The 22,609-nt window shown below is 46.2% G+C and overlaps 1 protein-coding gene across 3 annotated transcripts in view; it reads right to left on the bottom strand.

Moving 5' to 3' along the window:
• Positions 1-8,981: 8,981 nt before the first annotated feature.
• The window catches only part of RAD18 (RAD18 E3 ubiquitin protein ligase), a 42,910-nt gene continuing 29,282 nt past the window's right edge, over positions 8,982-22,609 (bottom strand). The window contains exons 12-13 of one of the 3 annotated variants that reach the window (XM_068694338.1): positions 17,838-17,900; positions 8,982-9,907 (exon numbers count right to left, since the gene is read on the bottom strand). In XM_068694338.1, coding sequence (XP_068550439.1) covers positions 9,805-9,907; positions 17,838-17,900 — 166 coding nt within the window. In that variant the 3' untranslated portion in view covers positions 8,982-9,804. Of the gene's footprint in view, positions 9,908-17,837; positions 17,901-21,061; positions 22,593-22,609 lie in introns of those variants that run through there. The other 2 variants (XM_068694339.1, XM_068694340.1) reach the window with 2 other exon arrangements.

Raw genomic sequence — 22,609 nt, 5'->3', positions numbered from 1 at the left:
GATGATTTTACGAGCTCTCGATGGCTCGCTTCTACCACCGAGCATCAATGAGTCATTGCCACGCTGCTGCTCCTCGGCTGAAAACAAAGCCTGTTGCTTTGTAAATGGGGCTGGTTTACGAGCGCTTTTACTAATAAATTATTTCCTTTGTGGCAGCCGTCCCCACAAACACCCAGGCCCCAATGCTGCTCCAGCCAGCATCAGCCTTGCCCTTGGGTTTCCCTTGAAGCCAAAACACGGCCAGGCCCAAGCTGCTTGCATAAAGGCAGCCGTGGCTGTGCTCACAGGTCCCCCGTGGGCCCTGCAAGGCTGCCTGAGCCTCTGGGGCCATTGTGCCCCAAGCTGACACCGTGCCTGGGCACCGCACTGCCCGGCCAGCGAGGTGTCTTCAGGAATCTGTCTGAGGAGCAAGGCAGAATTTCATGAGAAAAACTGCTATGTCTCAGCAGCGAGTGAATCTGTGCATGCATTCAGCTTTGCAGCTATTTATAATTACTTGCGAGTCATTTCCTTTCCAGTCATTAAGAGCTTCACTGAAATAAATACCCCTCTCTCAGCTGTTGGTATGAATGGCACCAAAAAAAAATAAAAAAGAAAGAAAAGTAGTCAATCATTTTTCCAGCAGCACTAAACAGAATAAAAGTCACCCCAAAATACTCCAAAATCCCTGCTGGGTATGGCGATCCTGTTGCTCAGGTGCTGGTGGGAGCAGCAGGTGGAGGAATCCCAGCTCCCCACAAGCAGCCCAGTGCAGCACTGCACGGACACTGCTGCTGCCATCATCGGGCTTTGGGTCGTGCTCCTTTTATTTACACCTCTTCATTGTGGCCTCAGGTGTTGACAGGGCTCTGCTCGATGTCTGCATTCAGTTTCTCACTCTGTCATGTTTTTTTGTTTGTTTTTTTTTTTTTTTTCTGTAATTTTCAGTAATTTGTGCTGTAAACGGCCCTGCCCTGACAGCGAAACCTGCTGCAGCTATTCAGCGACTCAGAGGTCACCAGGCGTTTAAAAGCAGCAATTATCACCGTTAGTCACAGGGCCCCACCGGCCCTCTAAAACACAGACCATTAATGTGCTAGGACGTGGTTTTTCATGTGCTTTGCCTCCTGCAGAGCAGATGCTATCTCACAGCCGCAGTGGAGGCACCTCTGGCTCTTCCTGCTCGCCCCTTACCAACGCACACCCGCAGCAGCAGGGATGGGAAATCCTGCAGGTGGTTCCCTTCAGCAGCCCTTCTACATTTCGGGCTCCACTGAAACACCGTCGGCTGAGATCAAATCAGGGTCTTGCACTCCTGTTTCTGGAGAGCAGAGGAGGGATAAGAGCAGGTGCCGGTAATGGAGAGCAAACAACTGCTTGCAGAAGGCAAACAGTGACGTTGCTGTGGACAGTACTTCCAGGCAGAAGTGCCTCTCAGAGCTCAGATCTCAATGAATTCACAATGAATTGGTTTCGAGGACCTGTCTAAGGACTGGTTGTCAGAGCAAAAGCTAATACAGCATTTAAAAATCCAGTGAACCAACATGAGCAATAAATAACTGCTAGTTACTCATGAGGTGGTAGTGGAAGTTCTGTGAGAGAAAGCGTGGTTAAAGCTCCCTCCAGAAAATAGTCATTGTGAATTATTTGCTCAGCTGTAATCAGGAGGCATGAGTATTTAATAAGGCAATTATTTGAAAAAGATTTTAAAAGGCTTTTGTAAAGATTTAGCACTCAGCTAGGGATGCCAGCAGCTGCGGAGGGGGTGGCCGCGCAGTTCTGCTGCCGTGCGGGGGAAATGTTATTTTTAAGGAAGTTATTTTATTGCTGCAGTGCTCTCCGTCACACTATAAAGAAGGGCTTCCTACGCAGCTCACGCCAGCAATTGAAACCCCCAGAAACAAAGCAAAACAAAATATTCTATTCCTAACATGTCTGGGCTGTGAAATGGCTTGTGAAGCACCCACCAGCCCCTGCAGACACCACGGGGTGCTGTGGCTCTCCGGGCAGGCACCCAGCTTTGTGCCACCACCCGCAGGTACAAGGGGCAGGCAGCAACACAGCTCCCTGCAAGCAAACGGCCACGGCCACCTGCCTCTTCTTGTACCCGTGTGGATCTCACCTGGGGAGGAGAAGCTCGCAGAGGCCACGCGATGCCCTTGTTCCAGTGCCTTTGGGCTGCAGACTCAAAGCAGAGGCATCAAGTGCACCTTTACAGCAGATAACCCTGACTTGTACTGACCTCCCTTCGGCTGTATTTATTCCTCCCATGGCTCACATCCTCCATAAAAGCACACACGCACACTCACACGTCTTAGCAAGCTGTTTAACAACTGAGCCTTGGTGGCACTCGACAGCAGCGGGACGCTGCTCACGGCCACCCCCAGCCTCAGCAGCGCAGCGCTCAGGTGCATGGCATGGAGAGAAGAGGATCAAGGAAAGCAACGCCTGTGCATCAGCAGAAGACTATTCTGCTGATTTAAACCTTTGCTAACCAACAATCACTAATGGCCAGCTGCTTATGGCCTCGTGATAAAGGCTGAAAGCATTAACTGGAAATCTTGCTTTAAAATGAGAAGCAAAATTGGAGTGTTCAGTCATTTGGTCTCACTTAACAGCCTTAAAATACTGCTCGGTGCTAAGTCACAGCTGTGTTCTCTAACCGAATGGTTTTAGTAAATTCTGATAAAACCTCTTTTCTTTATATTTGGTAATGAGAGCCTAACACAGAGTCACCTAAGCTCAGCATCTGTCAGACAAGTGTGGGACATCAGCCTGCTGGTCATGGACAGCTCAGCTGGCTATTTCCTACCCAAAACTTCTCCCATTTCCCAGTTCCCCTCTGACCACTCGAGAGGCTCCTGGTTTTATGTGCTCTCACACCACAGCTGCCTCTCTCCACAGAGCCAGCTGCTCAGCCAGAATAAAACAACGCACCTGGAAAACGTCTCTGCTTTGCCATCGCTGAAGATGAGCCAGAGGTACAAGTACCTGGTGAGGAGTTGTCTAACCCAAGCTGGCACTTCGGGTCGGCCCAAACCGCCTCCCTCTGCAGCACCAGCACGGTTTGCAGCAGCAGATGAGGAATTCCCTGTTCGTGGCCACAGGACGCACAGCGTGGCACTGTTGGGACTGGGTCAGGACGTGCAAAGTCTCCCCAGCTGGACAGACGGACGTCCCACGGCTCCTTGTGGCCCCCCAGCCACAGGACCTTTCCTGTGCCTCTGGCATGGAGCAGCGCAGGGGCCGGCAGCTGGGGCCAGTGCTCCCGGTGGGCACATTTACACAGGTACAAGCAGTGCTCTGCCCCACTCTGTGCTCAAATCTGCCTGCTCCCGGGGCGCTGACTGCTGGAGTAGGCAGCACAGAAACGAACTGATTTGTTCCTGTAAGCGAGCCAGGAAAGTAATGCCAGTGCCCAAACACCAGGACTTCCATTAGTCACGGGGCTGCGCTTCTGCACGACACCGGCCGCTTGTGTGCGCCCAGCCGGCTGCCAGGGCCACGGGCTCTGGCAGGGGAGCCGGGGGATGAGCAACGAGGCTACGGCAGCCCCACACAGCCAGCATCACCCCCTTACCGGGCTCCTGCTACTGGGAGGTGAAAAAAAGACAGCATTAAAACGTCAAGGCTAAAATATCAGTTCCTAAATATTGCAATAATCTAGTAAAAATAAAACAGGGGGACTTTCTAGAGCCCTCTTTCCGTAGATTCTGCTATTAAGGTCAAAACTCCTTTTTAAACTAATGAATTACCATCTTTCATAGCACCTCCTTTGGTCCAAAGATCAGCAAAATAACAAATATCTATTTAACTTGGAGAGAGGAATAACAGCTCCCGTAGCACATGAATCATCGCGGTGCCTGCTCTCAGCTGAATAAGGCGAGAGAATTCTTTGCTGGTTAGCTCAATCACAGCATCTGCTGCCGGTTCAGAAACAAGGCGAGAGCAAAACTAACGCCTTTGCATAATGATGCTTTCAACAACAAAAAATGAGCTAAAGAAATAAAACCACCGGGGTGAATTGCTCCCAGTTGTAGATACACTGAATTACACCGGCAGTTTGTTTCAGCACAGTTTGACCCTCCAGACATATTGGAAGCCGTTCGAATGCTTTCCACACAAATCTGTGGGAAAGTTGGCTTTTTGTCCCGAAGAACTCCAAAAGGAACAGGAATAGCACATCCTGTCATTACGCTTGGGTCGCGCCAAATCTGTCTGGCACGGGCGTGTCTCGGCAGAGCAGGAGGACGGGGATCTGAACCCGGCAGCGTGCGGCACAGCCCTTCGGGGCACGGCCCCGTCACACGAAGCACTGCGGGGGCCAGGGGGAGGCAGGGGTCCCTGGCACCTCCCTGGGGCCCCGTGCTGCCCTGCTGCTGCCCACGGGCACACCAGGGCTGCCTCCATCCCTCCCTTGCCCGGTGCTCCCCAGGGCCCTGCAGGCCCCGCGCCCCCGCTGCGCCCAGCTCCCACCCCGCTGCGGCTCCGCTTCCAAGAGCTCTTCCACAGCGCACGGTTCCCTGGCTGCAGGGGTGTTTGCCAAATGTTCTCAGATACTCTGCTCACACAGACCCTCCAAGCTGCCATCGTGCGAAGCTTGACACCTCAGCTCCTACACACAGGTGGGATTAAACGGGCTCACGGCTGCGTGAGCTGTGGCACAGAGAAGTTCCGTGCCTTGCCCAGCACCTGCCGGTAGGAGAAGGCCTCAGGGATGCTGGCAGGACTCATTTGCTTTCCATCCAAAGCTGACCTTCCCAACACTCGGCTGCTCAAGAAGGTAAATATCTGCACGCTGAGATCCCATGGGGGGACGCTGCAGGAGCAGGGCTGATGAAGGTCGCACCCTGCCAAGGGGCCACAGGGCCACGCGGGGCTGCCCAGCGCACGGAGCGGCACCAGGGCGCAGGACGGTGCTGGAGCTGCCCGTGGCCCCGAGCCTGCAGCCAAGCAGGGACAGGCAGCACGCCGTGCGTGCAGCGCGGCTCCCAGGGGATGCCGAGCCAGCGTTGCATAAGGCTGAGGCTTCAGAGGGGACTCGCTACGGAGAAATTGGCAGAACACATCCAGAGAAGATCCGTGCGCAGCGGATCAACAACAGCTAGAGAGAAGAAAACAATTACGTGTCCCAGTCCTGTGATTCCTTCCCTCCCTTTTGGCTTTTAACGCAGCGCAGTAATGAAGGCTCGGGGTAGGGGCTGTTAAACCTTCATCCTTCAAACAAACGACAGGGCAGAGAGGATGCAAAAAGGAAGCAGCACTCAAGGGTTGGTGAAAATGGCAACGCTACCAGTTTGCTTAGAGATGCACAGTCTGACTATTGGCACTGCAGAAGTGGTCTCCAGCTGCCTGCAGAAAATATCAAACCGATGATTTAAAACACGTTTGCAAATGGCTCATTTGCTGACAGCGGCTCCCCTTCAGAAGCCTGTTGGGGAGACTCCTCTCCCTCCGGCAGAAACCAGCACTCCCATGGAAAAAGCAATCGCTGAGCACACGCTCAGTAGGGACTTTTGGAGCTATCGAGTCTCTTCCCTGTGACTTTCATGCTGGACCCTTCCAACACGAAACGTTAAGGCACCGCAGCTTCTCCCAGCAGGCTTCTGAAGCCTGTTTCCATCTTCAAGCTTAAATATATCCCTAGGAAAATACGCACCGCATCATGCATTTCCTTCTGGCTCACGCAGCCTCTTCCCCGGTGACAAAGGTGGGCACAGCCCGGCGCTGTGATGGGCCTCCTGCCTCCTGCCCCAGCCCTGCACGCACACAGGTTTCCTGCTGCAGGACTCTCCCGCAGGAAGGACGATGCAAAAAGGCTTCCAGCCACTCCACTTTCTAAATTCCTTGTTAAATTCCTAGTTTAAACAAGCGCATTTTGTTTATTGAGGATATATATTTAACCTTATATCACCAAAAGAGATAAGTATTGAACCCCATAATATTTTATTAACTTGCCTCTCAAAGTAAAAGTTCTCTTTTGCTGCCTGCAGAAACCAAGGCCTCCTGAGTAAGGCACCCGGCACTGCCAGGAGCTCAGCTCATCACAGCTACATTCTGTGTGTGTGCGAACACAAAATTCCAGTTCAACCCAAAAACCCAGGCAAAAGCCTCAAATTCTGCATCTGGTTTAATGAAGAGCTGCACAAATGATTTACAATTATGGAGCAAACGAGCTTTGCACAGATGTTCATCCAAAGCCAGCATGCACGCAAACACGGTTGGCAGCAAATAGAAATCATAAGGTAAAATTAGGAAAACAATTGTCAGTTAGGAGCTCATTTAATCTCACACTCCAGCTCCAAAGAGAAGGCTCCTCGGGGCCTTTTTGGGTATCGTGCTCATCTGTGCACACACATAGCATTACTCGGGTGGAAATGACAGCTTTATGGTGCTCACAGCGCACCGAGCGCAGAGGCCCTGGTAGTTCTGCAACAGCAAACTTGCCTGAACTGCCTCTTTCTTCCTACAGTCTGAAAATTTGATTTCCGTTCTTAAAACCTTCCTGACGCTTTGCCTTGCAGCCTAGCTTTCTCCATGTATCTGCCTTCACACAATTTTGTGCAGTTTTCCCATTAGCAGCTTTGCAGCTGGTACACTACTAATTGTTGGGAGCTGCAGCTTTCAAACGATCACTGATCGAACTGTGGCACCGTGAAGGACACGGAGATTTTCCATGATGACTCAAGCCCACATCCTGCACATGAAGACACCCTAAAAAAGAGATTTCGGGTGGGCTCCCTTGAAGCATGTGCAGAGAGCAGCCCCGATGCCCCAGCGTAGTGCAGAGCTGCGGCTGAGCCCCCACCTGCGGGGACCTCACCGACCCCAGCCTTTGGCACCGAGGTGCGGCACCCATCCAAGGGGGAGTTTTCTGTTGGAGGAGCCCAGCCACGCTGCGAGGAAGAAATGCCAGCTCCGAGCATTGTGAGCTGTCGGCTGAGACCTCGCGGGGTTCACGTGAGTCAGAGGCGTTTGCGATGGACGGGCGAGGGAGCTCCCGAGAGCTTCTGCTTGGAACACGATGTACTCAGCAGCAGCTCGTCCCGCTGCGCCCCAAACCGGGCTGAGCTTAGCAAACAATGCAATCTTCCAAAATTACGCTTTCCATAAAGTATGTCTGATGGCGGGGGATTAAGGGGAAGAGTAAACACTTCCCATCAACTGGCAACTTTCAGATGCGGTGTCCAGCATCCTGCAGCACCAGCTGAACGGCCCCACTGGCGATGCGAGCAGTGTCAGCATTAAATGCCACAATCGATACAAAAAAATAAACAACTGAGGCTTCTGTTTGCAGAGTGAGAGAGATGCACATAGGAAATAAACATTCGGGTTTTTGTTGTAACTAAAAACAGCTCTTTGGGGAAATCCCCCTGCAGAGTGAAGATCCCAGGTCACTCTGTGGCTCACTGCAGATGACAACACAAGGGTTTCAACCCAAAACATTTGTGGGAGATTAACAACTTGCTACGAAGGTTCAGGTTTCCTCATATGCACCCATGAGGGCAGGAAGAGAACCCTCAGAAATGCACCAGAGGAGGATCAAACTCCGGCTCCCTGCTTAGAGGGAATTTGGCTGAAGGAGCCGAAGGAGCAGATCCCCAGCTCACCGCCCTGCAGCCGGGACTCGCAGCAGCCAGCTGAGACCCGAACACTGCCTGCTTGGCCCCGACAGCAGAAGTGAAGGGCCGGGGACCAGGACCTTGCACCACATGGGGGACACTGTGCCTGGCAGCAAGGTGCCTCATCTGTACGGGGCAGCTTCTGCATCGCTCTGTGGGTTTTAACTCACCTGTACGGGGCAGTTTGTGCATCGCTCCATAGTTTTTAACACAACCTGGTACAGCAGTTCCCTTTTCTTTTCCTTTCAAATTTCTTTCCATTGGGTTGACACAGCTCCCTCCTGGCCTATCCAGTTTCTCATTTTATTCTGTCCCAGTTACAACCAGTTGGGCCACCTCTTGCCAGCCCCCGGCCACCCCAGGGGAAAGTTCCCAAGGCCTCACACTGCTCCCTATCAGCAATGAAAAGGCAACTGCGTGTACTTACATGGCTTATCCGCTTTCTGTATCGATTTTCTAAGTACCTTCTAGCACTTAATGAATTAGAGTATTTATCCTTACTGGACATGGAAATACGTTTTCATCTCACATCAGTATTTATTGCCATTAAACTTCAAATTTAACTCTACAAGTGGCATCTGGTTTCAAAGCAAAACAAGAAGTATCTGCTATTGATATAATTACAGTTATTGAAAAGGAAAACTCCCCTCAGCTAAGGACTGCAGGACCTTCATTTTCGCTGCTGATTCAGCAGAGCTGAAGACCTCGTGCTGCACACAGCAGCAAGACTACGATTTTCAGGCTGACCTCAGCAAGATGGCCATCCCATAATGAATAAGCGTCATTAAGGGCTCTCAGCCTTACAGCCCACGCTGTCTGAATGTGTGATTGGGATTTAAAATCAAGGAGATTCAGTATTCCAAACACCTGCTCCTGCACCTGTGTTAACACACAGAAGGTTTTTGTGACTTGTCCCAAACTGCACCACACTTACATGGCCTCAGATTCAGAGCTGCACACAGCCACAGCCGGTGTGCGCTGAGCAAACATAAGGCCAAAAAGCACAGCCCTGCACACCGTGTTAGGGGTGCATTCACATCCCTCCTTACAGCCCATCTCATGTTTTATGTTCTGGTATTACTGAGCTTTTTGAGGCTATTTTGTGTATGACAGGGAATTACAGCATCAAAGAACACAAAAGGTATAAATAACAATAGTGCCTGCTTCACAGCCTGGGGAAGAATATTTCTGAAAGCAAAATGCGTAGTCCCAATTACAGCCATAGTCTGAAGTCCAAAGACACACAATCCTCAATCTTACACAGATTTTGTGCTTTCTCTACAAAGCTCATGATGAAAGGCTACCACCAAAGCTTTAGAGTTCAGTAACACCATTTTTAAAACCACAGCTTGTAAGCAGAATACAAACCATGCAAAGTCGTCAAGAACCTGCTCTGCTGTTCAGGTTGACTTTAATTCATATTGCTTTATTTCATTACAAAGCTCTATCATCCTCTAAGAAAAATAACACCTTTTAAGGCTAATATTTATTCTAAAGCTAGAATACTTGGAAGAAATTGACAGGTATCAAATATAAGGACACTGAACTGAAATAACAGCATTTAGGAATGAACATATTTACAAGGGCATATTCAAAACCTGCGTATTCCTGTAGAACAGAAATGGTTTGAGTTACCAGTTTATTCCACTTACAAAAATCAAATTATACCGAATCAAAAAAATCTATTACTCCTCCGACATGATCCCTTATTTTAAGAGAGCAAGGATTTTCATACAGTCATGTGCAGCCAGAGCCTCAAAGTACCGACTCTGGGGCAGAGCTGGGGACTGTCCCCCCGCGTGTCCCTCCTGTCCACGCTGGAACACAGCAGCACCAGCACGTGGTGACCCCGAGCGAGGCGCTGCCCCGCAGGTACCTGCAGCAGGGCAGAGCAAGCTGCTGCTCAACGCGAGCAGGAACAGGGCCAAGCACAGATCCTCTCCTCTGGCTGCAGAGAGCTCACCGAGCGCCTTGAGCAGGAGCCCAGTGCGTTATCCCAGGGCTGAAGTTAAATTGCACACAGTGCTGCTAACAAAAAATGTCAGCGCACTCGTCTGGTTATTTTAAGGCAGTTTGAATGGCAGTTATGCAAAAACTCAGCACTTACTATTAAGTACCTAGATACACTGGAAACAGGAAAAAAATAAGATTTATTTCTCAGTCTTAATCCTTCTGCACTGTTGAGCTCCGCAGCCCTGCAACACTAGCTCTTCTTCCGCTTACTCTTGGGAAGCAGCTGATCTTTTCCTGGCAGTCTGGGCTGACACGACTTCCTTTTGTTAACTCTCAAATCCAGAAGACGGCTGCTGAAATAAAAGAAAAAAAAAAAGGTTTTGGTGTTGAGATGCTCTAAGCATGGCAGGTACTGAAGGCTGTGTTAAAGCACTGCAAGCAGCACGTAGGCACACACAACCCGGGGCTGTTACTGTGTGTGATGAACACAAATACCACTCTGTTCGAGGATGACAGCACCCACACGCTCTCCTGTCCCCCAAACACACTCCTGGCACTGTTTTGCCCTGTGCCCATGGGCGCTGGGGGCAGTGACGTGCCCTGCCGGCGGCAGGACAGGATGCACAGAGCACTCCTCACCTCTCCTCCGTCACCAACCCGCACTGGAGCAGCAGCAACCTTGCAACTGCTTTATCCATAAAAGAAAAGAGCCTCTGGTGAAGCCATGAGGTTGTTGTATCAGTAAGATCTACCTGAAATACAGCCACCTGCAGCAGCACTGCCACTGAGGGAAAGGATGAGTGGGATGGCGACGGCTCCCCAACAAGGAAAGCCTGCGGGACTCCCATCTTTAAACAGGCTCCCCTCGCCAGAGGTTCTTCTCATTATGGACAAAGAATTTTCCACTGGAAACTCAAAGAAGTGTTTTCTTTTTAGTCACAGAGTTAATTTAAACAATAAAAACTAGCCATATTTAAATTAAGCAGCAAATTTCCATCAGCCAGCCTCAGAGCTTGAAACTCCGTGTGGTGTTGACATGAAAGATACTTCTCGTCCATCAATAGCTATTACTAATTAAACATTCCTTGTAAACACAACCTTATTTATTTTTTTAAACCATTTGCTAGGATGAGTACATTCACAACTGGAAATAACAATGGAAAACTGTCAAACGCCAAAGTCTGCGTCCCTGCTGACTGCAGCCAGCTACATGCTAGCACAGCGGAGCAGGAACAACTTGCATTTCACAGCTCAGTTCAGCATCGAGATGGGAACAGAGCTCTTGTCTCTGAGATCATTACCCACCTCCAGGAAGATCAGCTGCATCCCGGCACCGAGGTGCAGCCAGGAGTGCAGGCAGACCCACAGCTCCGCAGCGCTCAGGAGGCACGGATTGCACACACATCACCCTGCGCAGCCCCAGCCAGTCCTCGAGACTGCAAACCTTACACACGATTTCTGTAACGCATCAGGACAGCAGCCAACGGCGCTCCCCTCTCAGCTCTCCCCTCCATTCCCCAGTTTTGATCCCCTGCACCCATTCAGAGGAAAGGATCACTCATTTTAACCCAGAAGCAGCTGAGGTTTTAAAACTTGGTGAAATCAGGTATCAGCAAAAACTCGTTATGTACGTGCCACCTTTTTCTCTGCCATAGTTCAGAGTTTTCCATTAATTAAATTCCATGCAAATGCAAGAGCCGAGCACTCTGAAACATCTCATTACAGCGGTGCGCTGCCAGCAGCAGCCCCATGCCAACCGAAAACACACAGGCTGATGGAAGTACTCATAAAGTGATGCACGGATGTTTTAAGTGCCAACATTTATTTTTTTTTCCTTTAAACAAAGCTCTGATTTAGCTATGTTCAACCAACCCAAGGGAGCCGGTGCTCTCCGTATGGCTCACACCCAACTGGTGTGTGGCACGGGGGCTGTGCCAGCAGCACTAAGGCAGGGAGCACTGGCCTCTCCGTCCAACCCTGCAGACGCAGGACAGGGCGAAGGAGCAGCAACCTGTGTGGCTGAGCTCACTGCTGAGCCCCTGATGACACCGCAGGAGCACTGCAGGGAAAGCAACCCCGTGGCAGTGACACGCCAGCCACCCTGCAGCGCGCACGGCTTTGGCCACCGATGGATGAAGGGCGCAGAGCTGCACTGAGGCAGGCAAGCTGTCAATGCACCACCAAGTAAGCACATTTGCTTTTCCCATCCTGGGGCAGAGAAAAAGGAAAGATTCTTATCAATTTTTTTTTTAATTTGAGATCATCTTATCAGATACCACTGGCATATTGGAGAATTTTGGGAAGAACTGTATTGCTGATTTACTGACGAGGTCTAGCTTGAAACACCCTCTCTAGAGTTTGACAAAAAACTGCTAAATATTTCCTGACATTCAATAACTTATTTAAAATATCAATATATGATCAATACAGCGAAAGAACATTTAGGAGCAGGACAAAATGATTTGCTATGATTTTTTTTTAAAGAACTTCAGTTCTTTTTAGTTATCTAGCAAGATTTTTTTCCCAGATTACAGATTTTTATACTTGCTTCTAACCTCCACCAGTTCCTGTGTTTGCTGCTCCTGCAGAGCCCAGCAGTTTCCCAACATCTCTCGCTGCTTGGCCAGAAATAAACGCAGTTTTCCAGATCACAACCGAGCTGATTAGCTCATTCCCTCCCTGCTCTGTTATAGAGCACTCCTGACAAGCAACATGGCAGCACAGACAGCCAAGCAATTTTATTTTCTAATAGGATTGCTCATCTAATTTGCTCTTCACTATTACCCTCCGAGCCCCTCGGTATTGTTTTCCATTTTCTTCACTGATTGTGTGTGCACTTGAGAGCGCAGCCCTACAACAAGCCAAGCTGCTCCCTGCTGCCTTCCACAACACTACACAACACAGCCCTCACAAGGGCCCAGTTGTGCCCGGCACACACACACACACACACACACACACACACACAGACACACACACACACACCCCCCACTAAATAACGCCCTTCAGAGCTCGATAGCTGCACCACGATGGTCAGCACCGCCCTGATCTCTCCCCCAATGTGCGGGTGTTCTGGAGCTGTAAATGAAAACCCAAAAATCAGCATTCTTCCTCTTCCACTAAATGAAAACCTGAACTTGATTTACCTACTTCAATCTGGAGAGCATCATCTCAGAGTACTTCCAAATGTCCCCATGGCTTCTGATAAGCTGTCCACCACAGCTCTCAACTCATCATCACCAAACATCCCGGTGACAAAATAAGTACGTTTGAGTTGAAAGTGCTTGAAGACAACTGATTTTTATTTTCATTTACATACTTTTTTTTTTTACAGTAGTGCTCATGCCTATGTTTAGAAGTACTTCAACCACTTTACAGATGACCTTACAGACGTCACTTAAATCCAGATCTTGTTTTATATGAAAATCTTGTATTTTCTACTTTTCTTTGAACTTGAGATTGAATGCAAACATCAGAAAAAAAATAGCATTTAACTAGATGAGGAATTAACTTACATGGAAATGAAATGCTTACCATGCCATGAACCTGCAAAGTCTTCAGCATTTGTATAATCCTAGATGCCAGCAAAACCCTGAAGCCAACAGGGTATTCAGCTACACGGCTGTTTCCAGGAGCAGGTCACACGTGATTCAATTCCCTGTGCCTCAGCTATTAACACTTACCTGAACAAAGATGCTTGCTTAGGATCAGGAACTTAATTTGTATCTGAAGGATTAAAACCTGCCACTGTTTCTAAGCTTGAACTTAAAGCCACTTGTCTAGCAGTAATCCTGCAAAACCATTGTCACCAGCAGCACAGAGCAGTAAAAGCTGTGGGTCGTGGGAGAAACAGGCACCAGCTCAGGTACATCTGTGCAGCTGGGGGAGCGGGAGGCAGGTACCAAGCACATCTCCTTGTATGAGGACAAAAGACTGGTTTCTTAAGGGGTTTTAAAATAGATCCAGCTTTGGTTTACATTCATTTTCATTAGGATAAGAACATTTTTGTACTCTGAGGCTTTGATCTGCTTGTCCCATGGCACAGCGCCACCAATATTAAAAAGACAAAACAAATGTGCTTGGCCTTCTGCAGAAATGTGCAGATTTTATTCCTCTGGAAAGTCAGATCCCTGCCCGTGTTTTTTGGTTCATTTTGTAATAATGTTATTGGCTTGGTCAGGGACAAAACTACCCTGACAACATACTACACAGTCATTTATCCCCAACTCTCCCATTTATAGCATCCCACACTTGAGAGGGAAGGAAAAAAAAAAAAAAAAAAGCAGCTGCCATCCTTACCTTAGGGATGAAGTAAATTTGTTTCTCAGAACACCCTGGCACATTTCTGAGGTAGACAGGGATCTTTCATTGTAACAAAGCACAAAGAACGAGTAATGACTGGTTGTCCTTTCATGTATTTGTTTACTTGTATTTCTCCAGGCAACAAAGTCACATAGGAAATATACCCACTAGGCTTCACCTCTGGAATTTCATTAAAAGCTCTCACGAACAGCTGTAGGTGAGCTGTGAATGGCAAAGTCACTACAAAACCTTTCAATTTTTAGGCATTCAGGTTTGGTACTGCCCACAGAGCCAACCGAAACCTGCAGTTCAGCCGGCAGTCATGCACTACTTACTTGACACGCACATCACGGAACCGTAAGATTTTCATTAAGTGGTCACCAAGAGGTTACTGGAACCTGAAACGCTGCCTCGATTTCGTCAGATAGAGTGATGTGAATGTATGTAGTCCCTACAGCACTACTGTACAGCAAGTGGACTTATTTCTGAACAGAGAATGAGAAAAGCAAGGGGAAAAAAAGTTTTGAAAGCTCAGAACACTGAAATTGTGCGTAAATAAGTTTCAGGAATGGGATGAAGTTTTGCTAAAAATATGCTCCAAATTGCCACTAAAATATCCCTAATCTGCTCCATCTGTGCACCTCCACAAATAAATAGCAAGTACATCATACAATAATACTTGGGTTTATTTTTTGAGTATTACCTTCTAATCTCTTTGTGTCAAAATAAGACAATTAGTGGAAATCAAAGAAGTCTCTAGGGAATTTATGTAATGTCTCAATTTTCATTAAGAGCTTCATAAAATACACAGTTTATTTTAAATGCAGAATATTGAATGCTTATTGCTTCTTTATTAGATCTATCAAGTAAATTAAGATGCTCAGGAAATCACCGTATCCCCTGAAAAATGCACAACACCCAGAGGATCAGAACTTCCCCTGTCTGAACACCTCTCGCCACCCGAGAAGATGCACTACAGCTAGAGACACGGTTACATACCAACTTTTGCAGATGAGGTTTCTTTCAGAAACTGAAGCTACAGACATCAACCGAGATCCAAACATGCCATGACTAGAAGATACGATTTGTAAGAGCAGTGAAAAATCGCATTTGACAAAACCAAATCATCTACATAAGGAAAACAATTCCCTCTGTTTCAGCTAACAAAGGGATCCTGCTTTAACATCACGCTGTGGAGCAATATTAGCTTGTCCTTTTGTATGCTAAACTAAGAGCAATGATAAGGATTTGCATTTTAAATAGTGATAGGTTCCTCTCCTTGGTCTTACCATGACAGAAGCCTCAGCAAGCTCCACACCAGGCCTGTCATCACCATGGTGCTTCCCTCCAAAATGAGGTTCTCTGGGGCTGCACACAGTTACATTTTCTGATTTTCAGCTGTCATCCCCTAATATCAAATGTCATTTGGGATTTACAGGTATTACAGGCTGCAAAGTCTGTGAATACGGGACTATTTGAAAGTATTCTCCTCTGCACAAAATCTGCACATGAACCTAAGCCAAACACAGACCTAGACCAAACGCACTGTACCTGTCAAGCTCAGCAAGAAATTTCAAATGGTTAATGAAAAGGCATTCCCATACAGAAATGCAAGTTGGCCCTTAGCCACTGGCTTTTATTCTGAATAAAAAAAAGTAAATCTTAGTTCCGATAATCTTCATCCTTTGCAAATGTTCCTATTCTCCAGGTGCAGGACAGCAATGCAGCTCAAAGCCAGCAGGCCAAGTGTCTGGAAGGCTCCACGAGAACGGAACACACAGCCAAGGCAAACAACACTCAGACTACCGATCCTGCCACTTCACAAAGAACACCCTCTTGATTTTTTGGGGGGTTCGGTTGTTTGTTTGGGGGGGAATTAGAAGGATTGTGGGGTTTTTTGGTTGTGTGGTTTTTGTGTGTGTTTGTTTGTTTTGTTTGTTTGCAAAGTACAGCTGCCATTGCAAGAACAATTTATTTAGAACAGAGAATGCAGCAGAAATCTCATTTAGTGAAAGGCTAGGTTTACTGTTTTAATTTCAGCCCATTTCTAGCTTTGGTGCCTACATTTTTCCAAAGCAGAATGTTAATTATCTTACGTTCAAAAGTACATTAAAATACAATGCCAGAAGCTGAAATTTCCATATCGTTTGTTTTGCAAATATCCAATTATTTACTCTTACAAATATAAAGAGAGATTATTTTTCTGGCACAACTCAACTTCAAAAAAATAAAAATCTGTGCTGCTTATGAAATATACCATCTGCATGTTCTTTGGTATGCTGGCCTATGCCTTCACATATTAAGCTTGCCAGAGCAAAGCTCTCGTTTGACCATGCGCCTACTGTACCACTCTGCTGCCTGCAAGATCCCATTCTGCAGTGAAAAGAAAAAACAACAGCTTTAATGAAATTTGTAGATCTGCTTTACTTAACATTGATCTGCACTTACCAGCTTGGCCAAACTTCATTATCACTCAATTAAATAAAAACAACAAGTGATTGGGAAGTTTTTGGGGTGAAGAAAATTATCAAAGTGACAAATGATTTTTGCTGTGGGTGCATATCATAACTGATGTTAACATCCAACACTGCCGAGTAGAAACACCCCATTAAGGAACAGTTTCCATATTTGATATTCCTATTTCTTCTTCCACTACGAACCATTTTTCTAAACCATGCAAGGAGCAACAAATGCCAAACTCTTAAGCAGTGGCACATTATGTAGTATTACAGAAAACAGTTTTGCCAGTTGTCATCTTGATAAATGGCGACACCACCAAGGTGACCATCACCAGGGGAACCACGCCTAGCACCTACAACACACACAGCCAAGTATTTTATACTCCACTGCCCGTCTTCAGTGAGCTACTTGCAGGTACTACAAAATGCAGTAAGCTTGTAAGCGTCCTTCCAGTAAACACCACGCACTTTCCCAAAGCGATGCCTGTGTCTGCATGAAAGCCTTAATGATTACTTTCTGCTTTCCCACTGATGCACTTCAGCATTCACCTCTGGCACTGCTGTAATCAAGGCTTTGTCAGTGCTTCCATTAATGCTCTTCAATACCCATCAGAGGTCTAAACACACATGTTCTGAGTTTCAAATATTACTTGTGTCATTAACCATGAATTTTTAGAGATGTCATGATCTACTGACCACATACGTACATAGTGGATAGAGAAATGTGTGTTATAAATACTCTTTAAAAAGCAGACTAAGAATTAAATGTGATACAGTTCTCATTGCTCTCCTAAGATCAAGTACCAAAGTGGATGTGATATTCAAAGAGAGATTCCGGTTCAAGCCAACTTCAACTGCAAGGGTAAACAGTACTACTTCTGCAGCCTGCATCAGTCTTCATTCCTGGTCCTTTGTACAAAAACTACCAAACTTCACAGTTGATCTAACACTACGCTACCACAAAATTCATTATCCCTTCACTCACCCCACCACCCATCTATCCATATACTTCCTCTTTGCCTTCATATATTTCATTGGGTCACTTCAGGAATCTTTGGCAGTTTCTCAAACAAGAACGTGTTCTTCTCTCTTCAAACAGAAGTAAATCAAAATACATCTTACAATTCCAGGATATTCAACTGACATAGAGATGTAGGTAAGACTGACAACAATACAGCTTTAAATATAATAAAAGATTGGGTTCTTTCAGTTTTCTACAAAAATCAGTTCTTTTTTTTTTTTTTTTAAAATCAGTTCTTTTTTTTTTTTTTTAAAAAAAAAAAAAGGACATACTCATATTCATATACACCTTAGAACAATGATTTTCAGCCAGTGACCTGGAACATCCATACAGTACTTTCCTGCAATTCAAATCCTCTGTACAAACTACATAACTGTGGAGATTCTCCATCAACCTGACTTTTTAGTGGCATTTGCCTCTTCTGTTGAAAACACAGGATTCCACAAACTGGAAGAGGCTGGAAATCAGCCTTACGGACTTTTCCACCCATCTATTTCTACTCACCTGTCAGATGACACTGAATAAATCTCAGCCTCTTCCAGATCTCTCAAAATATCTGAACTGGAGCTGAAAGGAAACATAAAACAAGTGAATTATTTTAGCAGCACCTACACCAAAGGTCTCCAGACAAAACTATTCATTCTGTAGGAATTCAAACTTCCGCAGTACTAAGAGCCAAAAGCGTCATCTCAGACTGCTTGTGTAAGACCAAGCATGTAAATGCATTAAGTCTTTACGGTTAATTTGTTGCTATAAACACTTAGGCCTATATAAAATTTAAATGCATTTTTAGAGCTTTTCCAGTAGTGAAGAGTTATACAACACGGACTGGAAGAGAGTCTAAACAACCATCTGGAATCATAAAGAGTAGCTGGCTTACTTCCTGCTCCAATTAGAGAAACTACGGCTTTATGTCAGCTCCCAGAGGAGCTGGGCTAACACATTTCCTCAGAGGACTACATGACACGGTTGCTTCCATCCATGCACCAAGCAATGATGGTGCATGATATCGTTTCTTACCTTTGTGTGTGTGTGTATGCACACAAACACACACAGATGCACAGATCTGTAGATATTTAATTAACTGCAAGTATGAGTTCAGTGAAGTCAGACATCACATGCTTAATATTAAAAAAAAACAACAAACTAGAAAGTGTAGTATTTCAATAAAATCTGAATTAAGTGAACAAAATATTCTGGTTGTTTATTTATAAATACCTTTTACTGTGTGCTCAGGTTACATGATACAAACTGCTGTGAAGTTTCCAAATATTTGTCAAATCACAGGATTGGGGAAATCAACCAACAAGTTGGAAAAGGTTTTCTGGAAATCTTTCAAGAAGATGCATGGCAACTCAGACAGTCTAGACTTTGTATCAGGAATTACATGACAAACTATGTTACACAAACAGTTGGGAGATTTTAGTGTAAACCATGAAACTGGACAGCATCTGGACACCAGTTCTCTTGGGTTTGCTTTAAAAGTTTCAAAAAAAAAAAAATCTTATTTGCTAGAAGCCAGCAGGCAAATATTGTGAAAATACAGCCCCAGTGTCATAACTTTATACACAGATAACAGTGTTTGTGTTTGTTTAAAACACAGTAAGAAAACCAGCCCCAAACCCTCATTCTCTGCACACCATCCCTGTGCTCCTGCAGCTTTCTTTCAGGAAACGGATAAATGGTGTGCAACTCCTGTATGCTAGCAGGGTTTTCTTCCTCCCTTACCCATGTGTCTCCTCCTGCTGCCCATTCCCCCTCCGAAGCCAGATCCGCCAGATGAGCTATGAGCAGTTACTGCAGCAATAACTGCTGAGCACTGATGGGGCTGCATGGGAGACAAGCACCGCCGGCAGAGCCTAGCAGAAACCCTTAATACATAGACATTTAGTCATAAAGATAAAAAGGAAAAAAAAATCCGAAAATATACACAAAGCCCTGGTGCCATATGGAGAACATTATTTTGAAACAAAATGGATTTTAAAGTTGTGTGTGCAATTTTAGAAACTTGTCTGTGGTTCCCTAGGAACTTTTATGAACTGCTGAATAAATCTATCTAATTACGAGCGTTACTCAACAGAGCAGTTTCAATTGGGAAATAAAGCCACCTAAAATTAAAAGCAGTAACTGTATATATAGGGACCAATCAAAATTAATGCAGGGATGAAACAATCCCACCGCTTACAGTACCTGAAGAGGAGCAAGTGCAGCCCAAATCCCAGCCCCATGTACAAGTGCTGGGGGAGAAGGCCAGGGAACCCTGGGACACAGCAGGAGTTCTTATTTCATCCCTAAATCTAATACGAGACACTCAAAGGAAGATCATGGTAAAGCACATTGTAAAAACAATGGTGGATGGAAAAAGTTTTGAAATCTAGTGGGTTTTGTTTTTATTCTGAAAATTTTAATTCTGTCAAAAACTCATTTTTGGTACCCAAGCTGGCTGCCCAAGGAATGAGTTACACTTCTGAATCCTGTCTTCAAGCTCCGGTTATGTTAAAAATAGAGGTAGAGAGATATTTTTGTGTGTTTAGTCCCCTAAAATAGAAAAAGAACAGGTTTGATGCCTGAACATCATGTACTTTCTTGCCTTGAAAAATATACTCTTATTATCATTTATCACTATATTTGTCACAGCAAAACAATAAAAGTGAAAAGATTTGGCTACCGCTCAGAGCAATAATGCAAGTTCATAATTTGTGTTTGTATTTCACAGTTCATGCCTACCAAACTATGTGAAAACTGAGCACAAAATGTACTGGAATTACCTATCACCTTAGGATGTGCGTGTATATAAAAACGGGCGATCGATGCAAGAGCCATCAGAGCCTCCAAGTGAACCAACTCCTACTGTACTTGTACTGGGAGACTGAGGATACACGCACATCGCTGTACAAAACCAAGCTGCAGGGCTATGAACCTCTCAGCTATGGCTAAAATGTCCTTTGTTTCCGGATTTCTTCAAACAATTCCACCGTTCAAGACAGTCACTCACTGAAATAATTCTCTGTATCTAGTCTGCTAAACAGCCATTTCTTTAAAAAAGACCAAGCAATCTCTTGATTTTGAGTTGAAGTTGTTATACAACTTTTTTCCCCCATGCAGACAGGAACTGGTTTGCTAATTAAAAAATTCTTAAACATGCAGTACACTTGAAAAAAATCAAAAGCCATTTTTGAACTATTTATTGAAATACTGAATATTTACCCCAAAAGAATATTGACCATCGATATTAAATTTACACAGCAAAACCATTAGCATTCAGAAACATAACTGCTCAAGATGTAAAAGGCTGACAACCATGGTGACAGGGTGGGAAGAGGTTTCATTTCTGAGACTCATTCATGTCTACAGGTTGGAAAAAAAGTGCAGATCATGACTCCAATCACAAGCATTTCCCCAGCCCCAGGTTAGTTTCTTCTGGGCACTTATACACAGCCAAGGGTAAACTATTCCTTTCTAGACCATCATTTGGATTTTACTCTTCTCCCTCCCCCCCTTTTAAAAAAATTTAATATAAGCACACCACCTTAAAATAGGGAGAAGAAAGCTGACGTAAGTGTGAATAACATGTCTCGTTCTAAAAATGAAAGGAGCAAATGTCTCTTTGAATTGTTTATTTTATGGCAGATTAAGTTCCTTCTTGGCTGCATGGTGAACAGCCAGTGTCCTTTAATCAGTCCATCTTGCTGTGCATTATGTACTTAGCTCTGGCACGTGCACGGTGCTTTTTTTTTTGCCTTTTCTTTTCTTTTTTTTTTAATGCTAGCATGAACTGCAGGATCTTTCATTTACCAATGTCATTTGAAGGTGAATATCCAGCCACAAGCAGCGAGGAAAAGTTTTTCTCAACCTTCCTATCCTGATTCCACCTCCCCTTCCAAGAGTTTAGGCTGCCTGCAATAAACAGCATTAGCTTGCTGCTGGAGGGGCCGTGGGTCTTGTGTAACATCCTGGGGCAGCTGCTTACCACGCTCTTCCCTGGCTTGCCTCTACCTCCTCTTCGGATCACACGGCAGGCAGCACCGAGCTCTGCTTCATCTCCCTGTCTTTGGAGGTTTGCCAGCCTTGGACCTTCCCGGGACTCCTTCCCCACAGAGGGTCCTCACCTATACAAAACCTTCCATGGGTTCTGCTGTGCCAGTGTTTTCCTTGACTTTTTCCAGGCTTTCTTGGCTGTCAACAGCCTCCTCCACAGCTCGAGAGCACGTCTTTGAGGCTTTGTCATCAGAAAGGGAAGAGATCTGCTGGATCACTCTTACCAGTCTGGCCACAGACCTGTGACTACGGCCGTGACTACAGCCTGATGTCCCTGGACACACGCCGCATGCAGTGACTTTCCCCCGCACAAACCCGAGGCCGTCGGCTCTTGCTGTTTGAAATGACTTCTCCAGGAATCTGCCAGGCCTCGCTGTTCTCTGCCCATATGTTATGGCTCACAGTTTTTGGAAGAAAGGTATGAATTAACAACATAGCAGAGAAGTAGCATCATCCTTCCACAATGGCCTCGTATTTGAGGCCAAAAAAAAATCAAAGATGAACTGCTCCCATCTAACATTGTTCTGTTCATCTTCTCTGAGCCAAAGCAGCACAAGATTTATTAAGTCAAAATTGTACTAAGAACTGAGAAAGACAGCTCTTCCCCCGACGAAAACAGTTTTCATGTACTGCCTTCATGTGCCAGGGATGGGCAGCCCAGGGCTCAGGACGATGCCTTCTTTAAAGCCAGGCTGAGTCAGCTGCCAGGGCAGGAACCCACAGAGCTTTTTCAGCTGTCCTGCCCTGTCAGCGCCCCGCCAAGCCGGTGCCTACCGAGAGGTTTCCAGAGGATGCTGCCATCCGGGGACCTCCCGACTGACAGCAGCTGAAGCACAGCTCCCTCGGTACGTCTGCTCCAGCTGCTGAGCTGAAGCTCACGCTCTGCAAAGCACCTAAAGCCAGGAGTGAGCGACCAGCTAACTGCAGGTCTTAGATCCTGATCGGCAGCTTCTCAGCTCAGTGCCCCAAAGCCACACTTACTGCAAATGAGGCCCCTTGCTTGGGCAAGAACCTCGCCTGGCAGAAGCTGCAGCGGCTCTGTGTATCCCAAAGGCAGAGAGATTTATACAAGCTACAGACACAGCACTGCTCAGCCAGGGCTTCGGAATTAAATCCCCGTGTTTCACCATACGACGTGACACCGTTCAGACGAGGCCACCAACACGAATTGTCAGCTGCTGCAAGTCCTCCGCTCCAGTCATCAGGAACTGACATTTTCTTCTAACACCAAAGTTTTA

This window comes from Anas acuta, chromosome 11 (assembly GCF_963932015.1).
Source record: "Anas acuta chromosome 11, bAnaAcu1.1, whole genome shotgun sequence".
Taxonomy (NCBI): Eukaryota; Metazoa; Chordata; class Aves; order Anseriformes; family Anatidae; genus Anas; species Anas acuta.
This window is presented reverse-complemented; position numbering and strand designations above follow the sequence as displayed.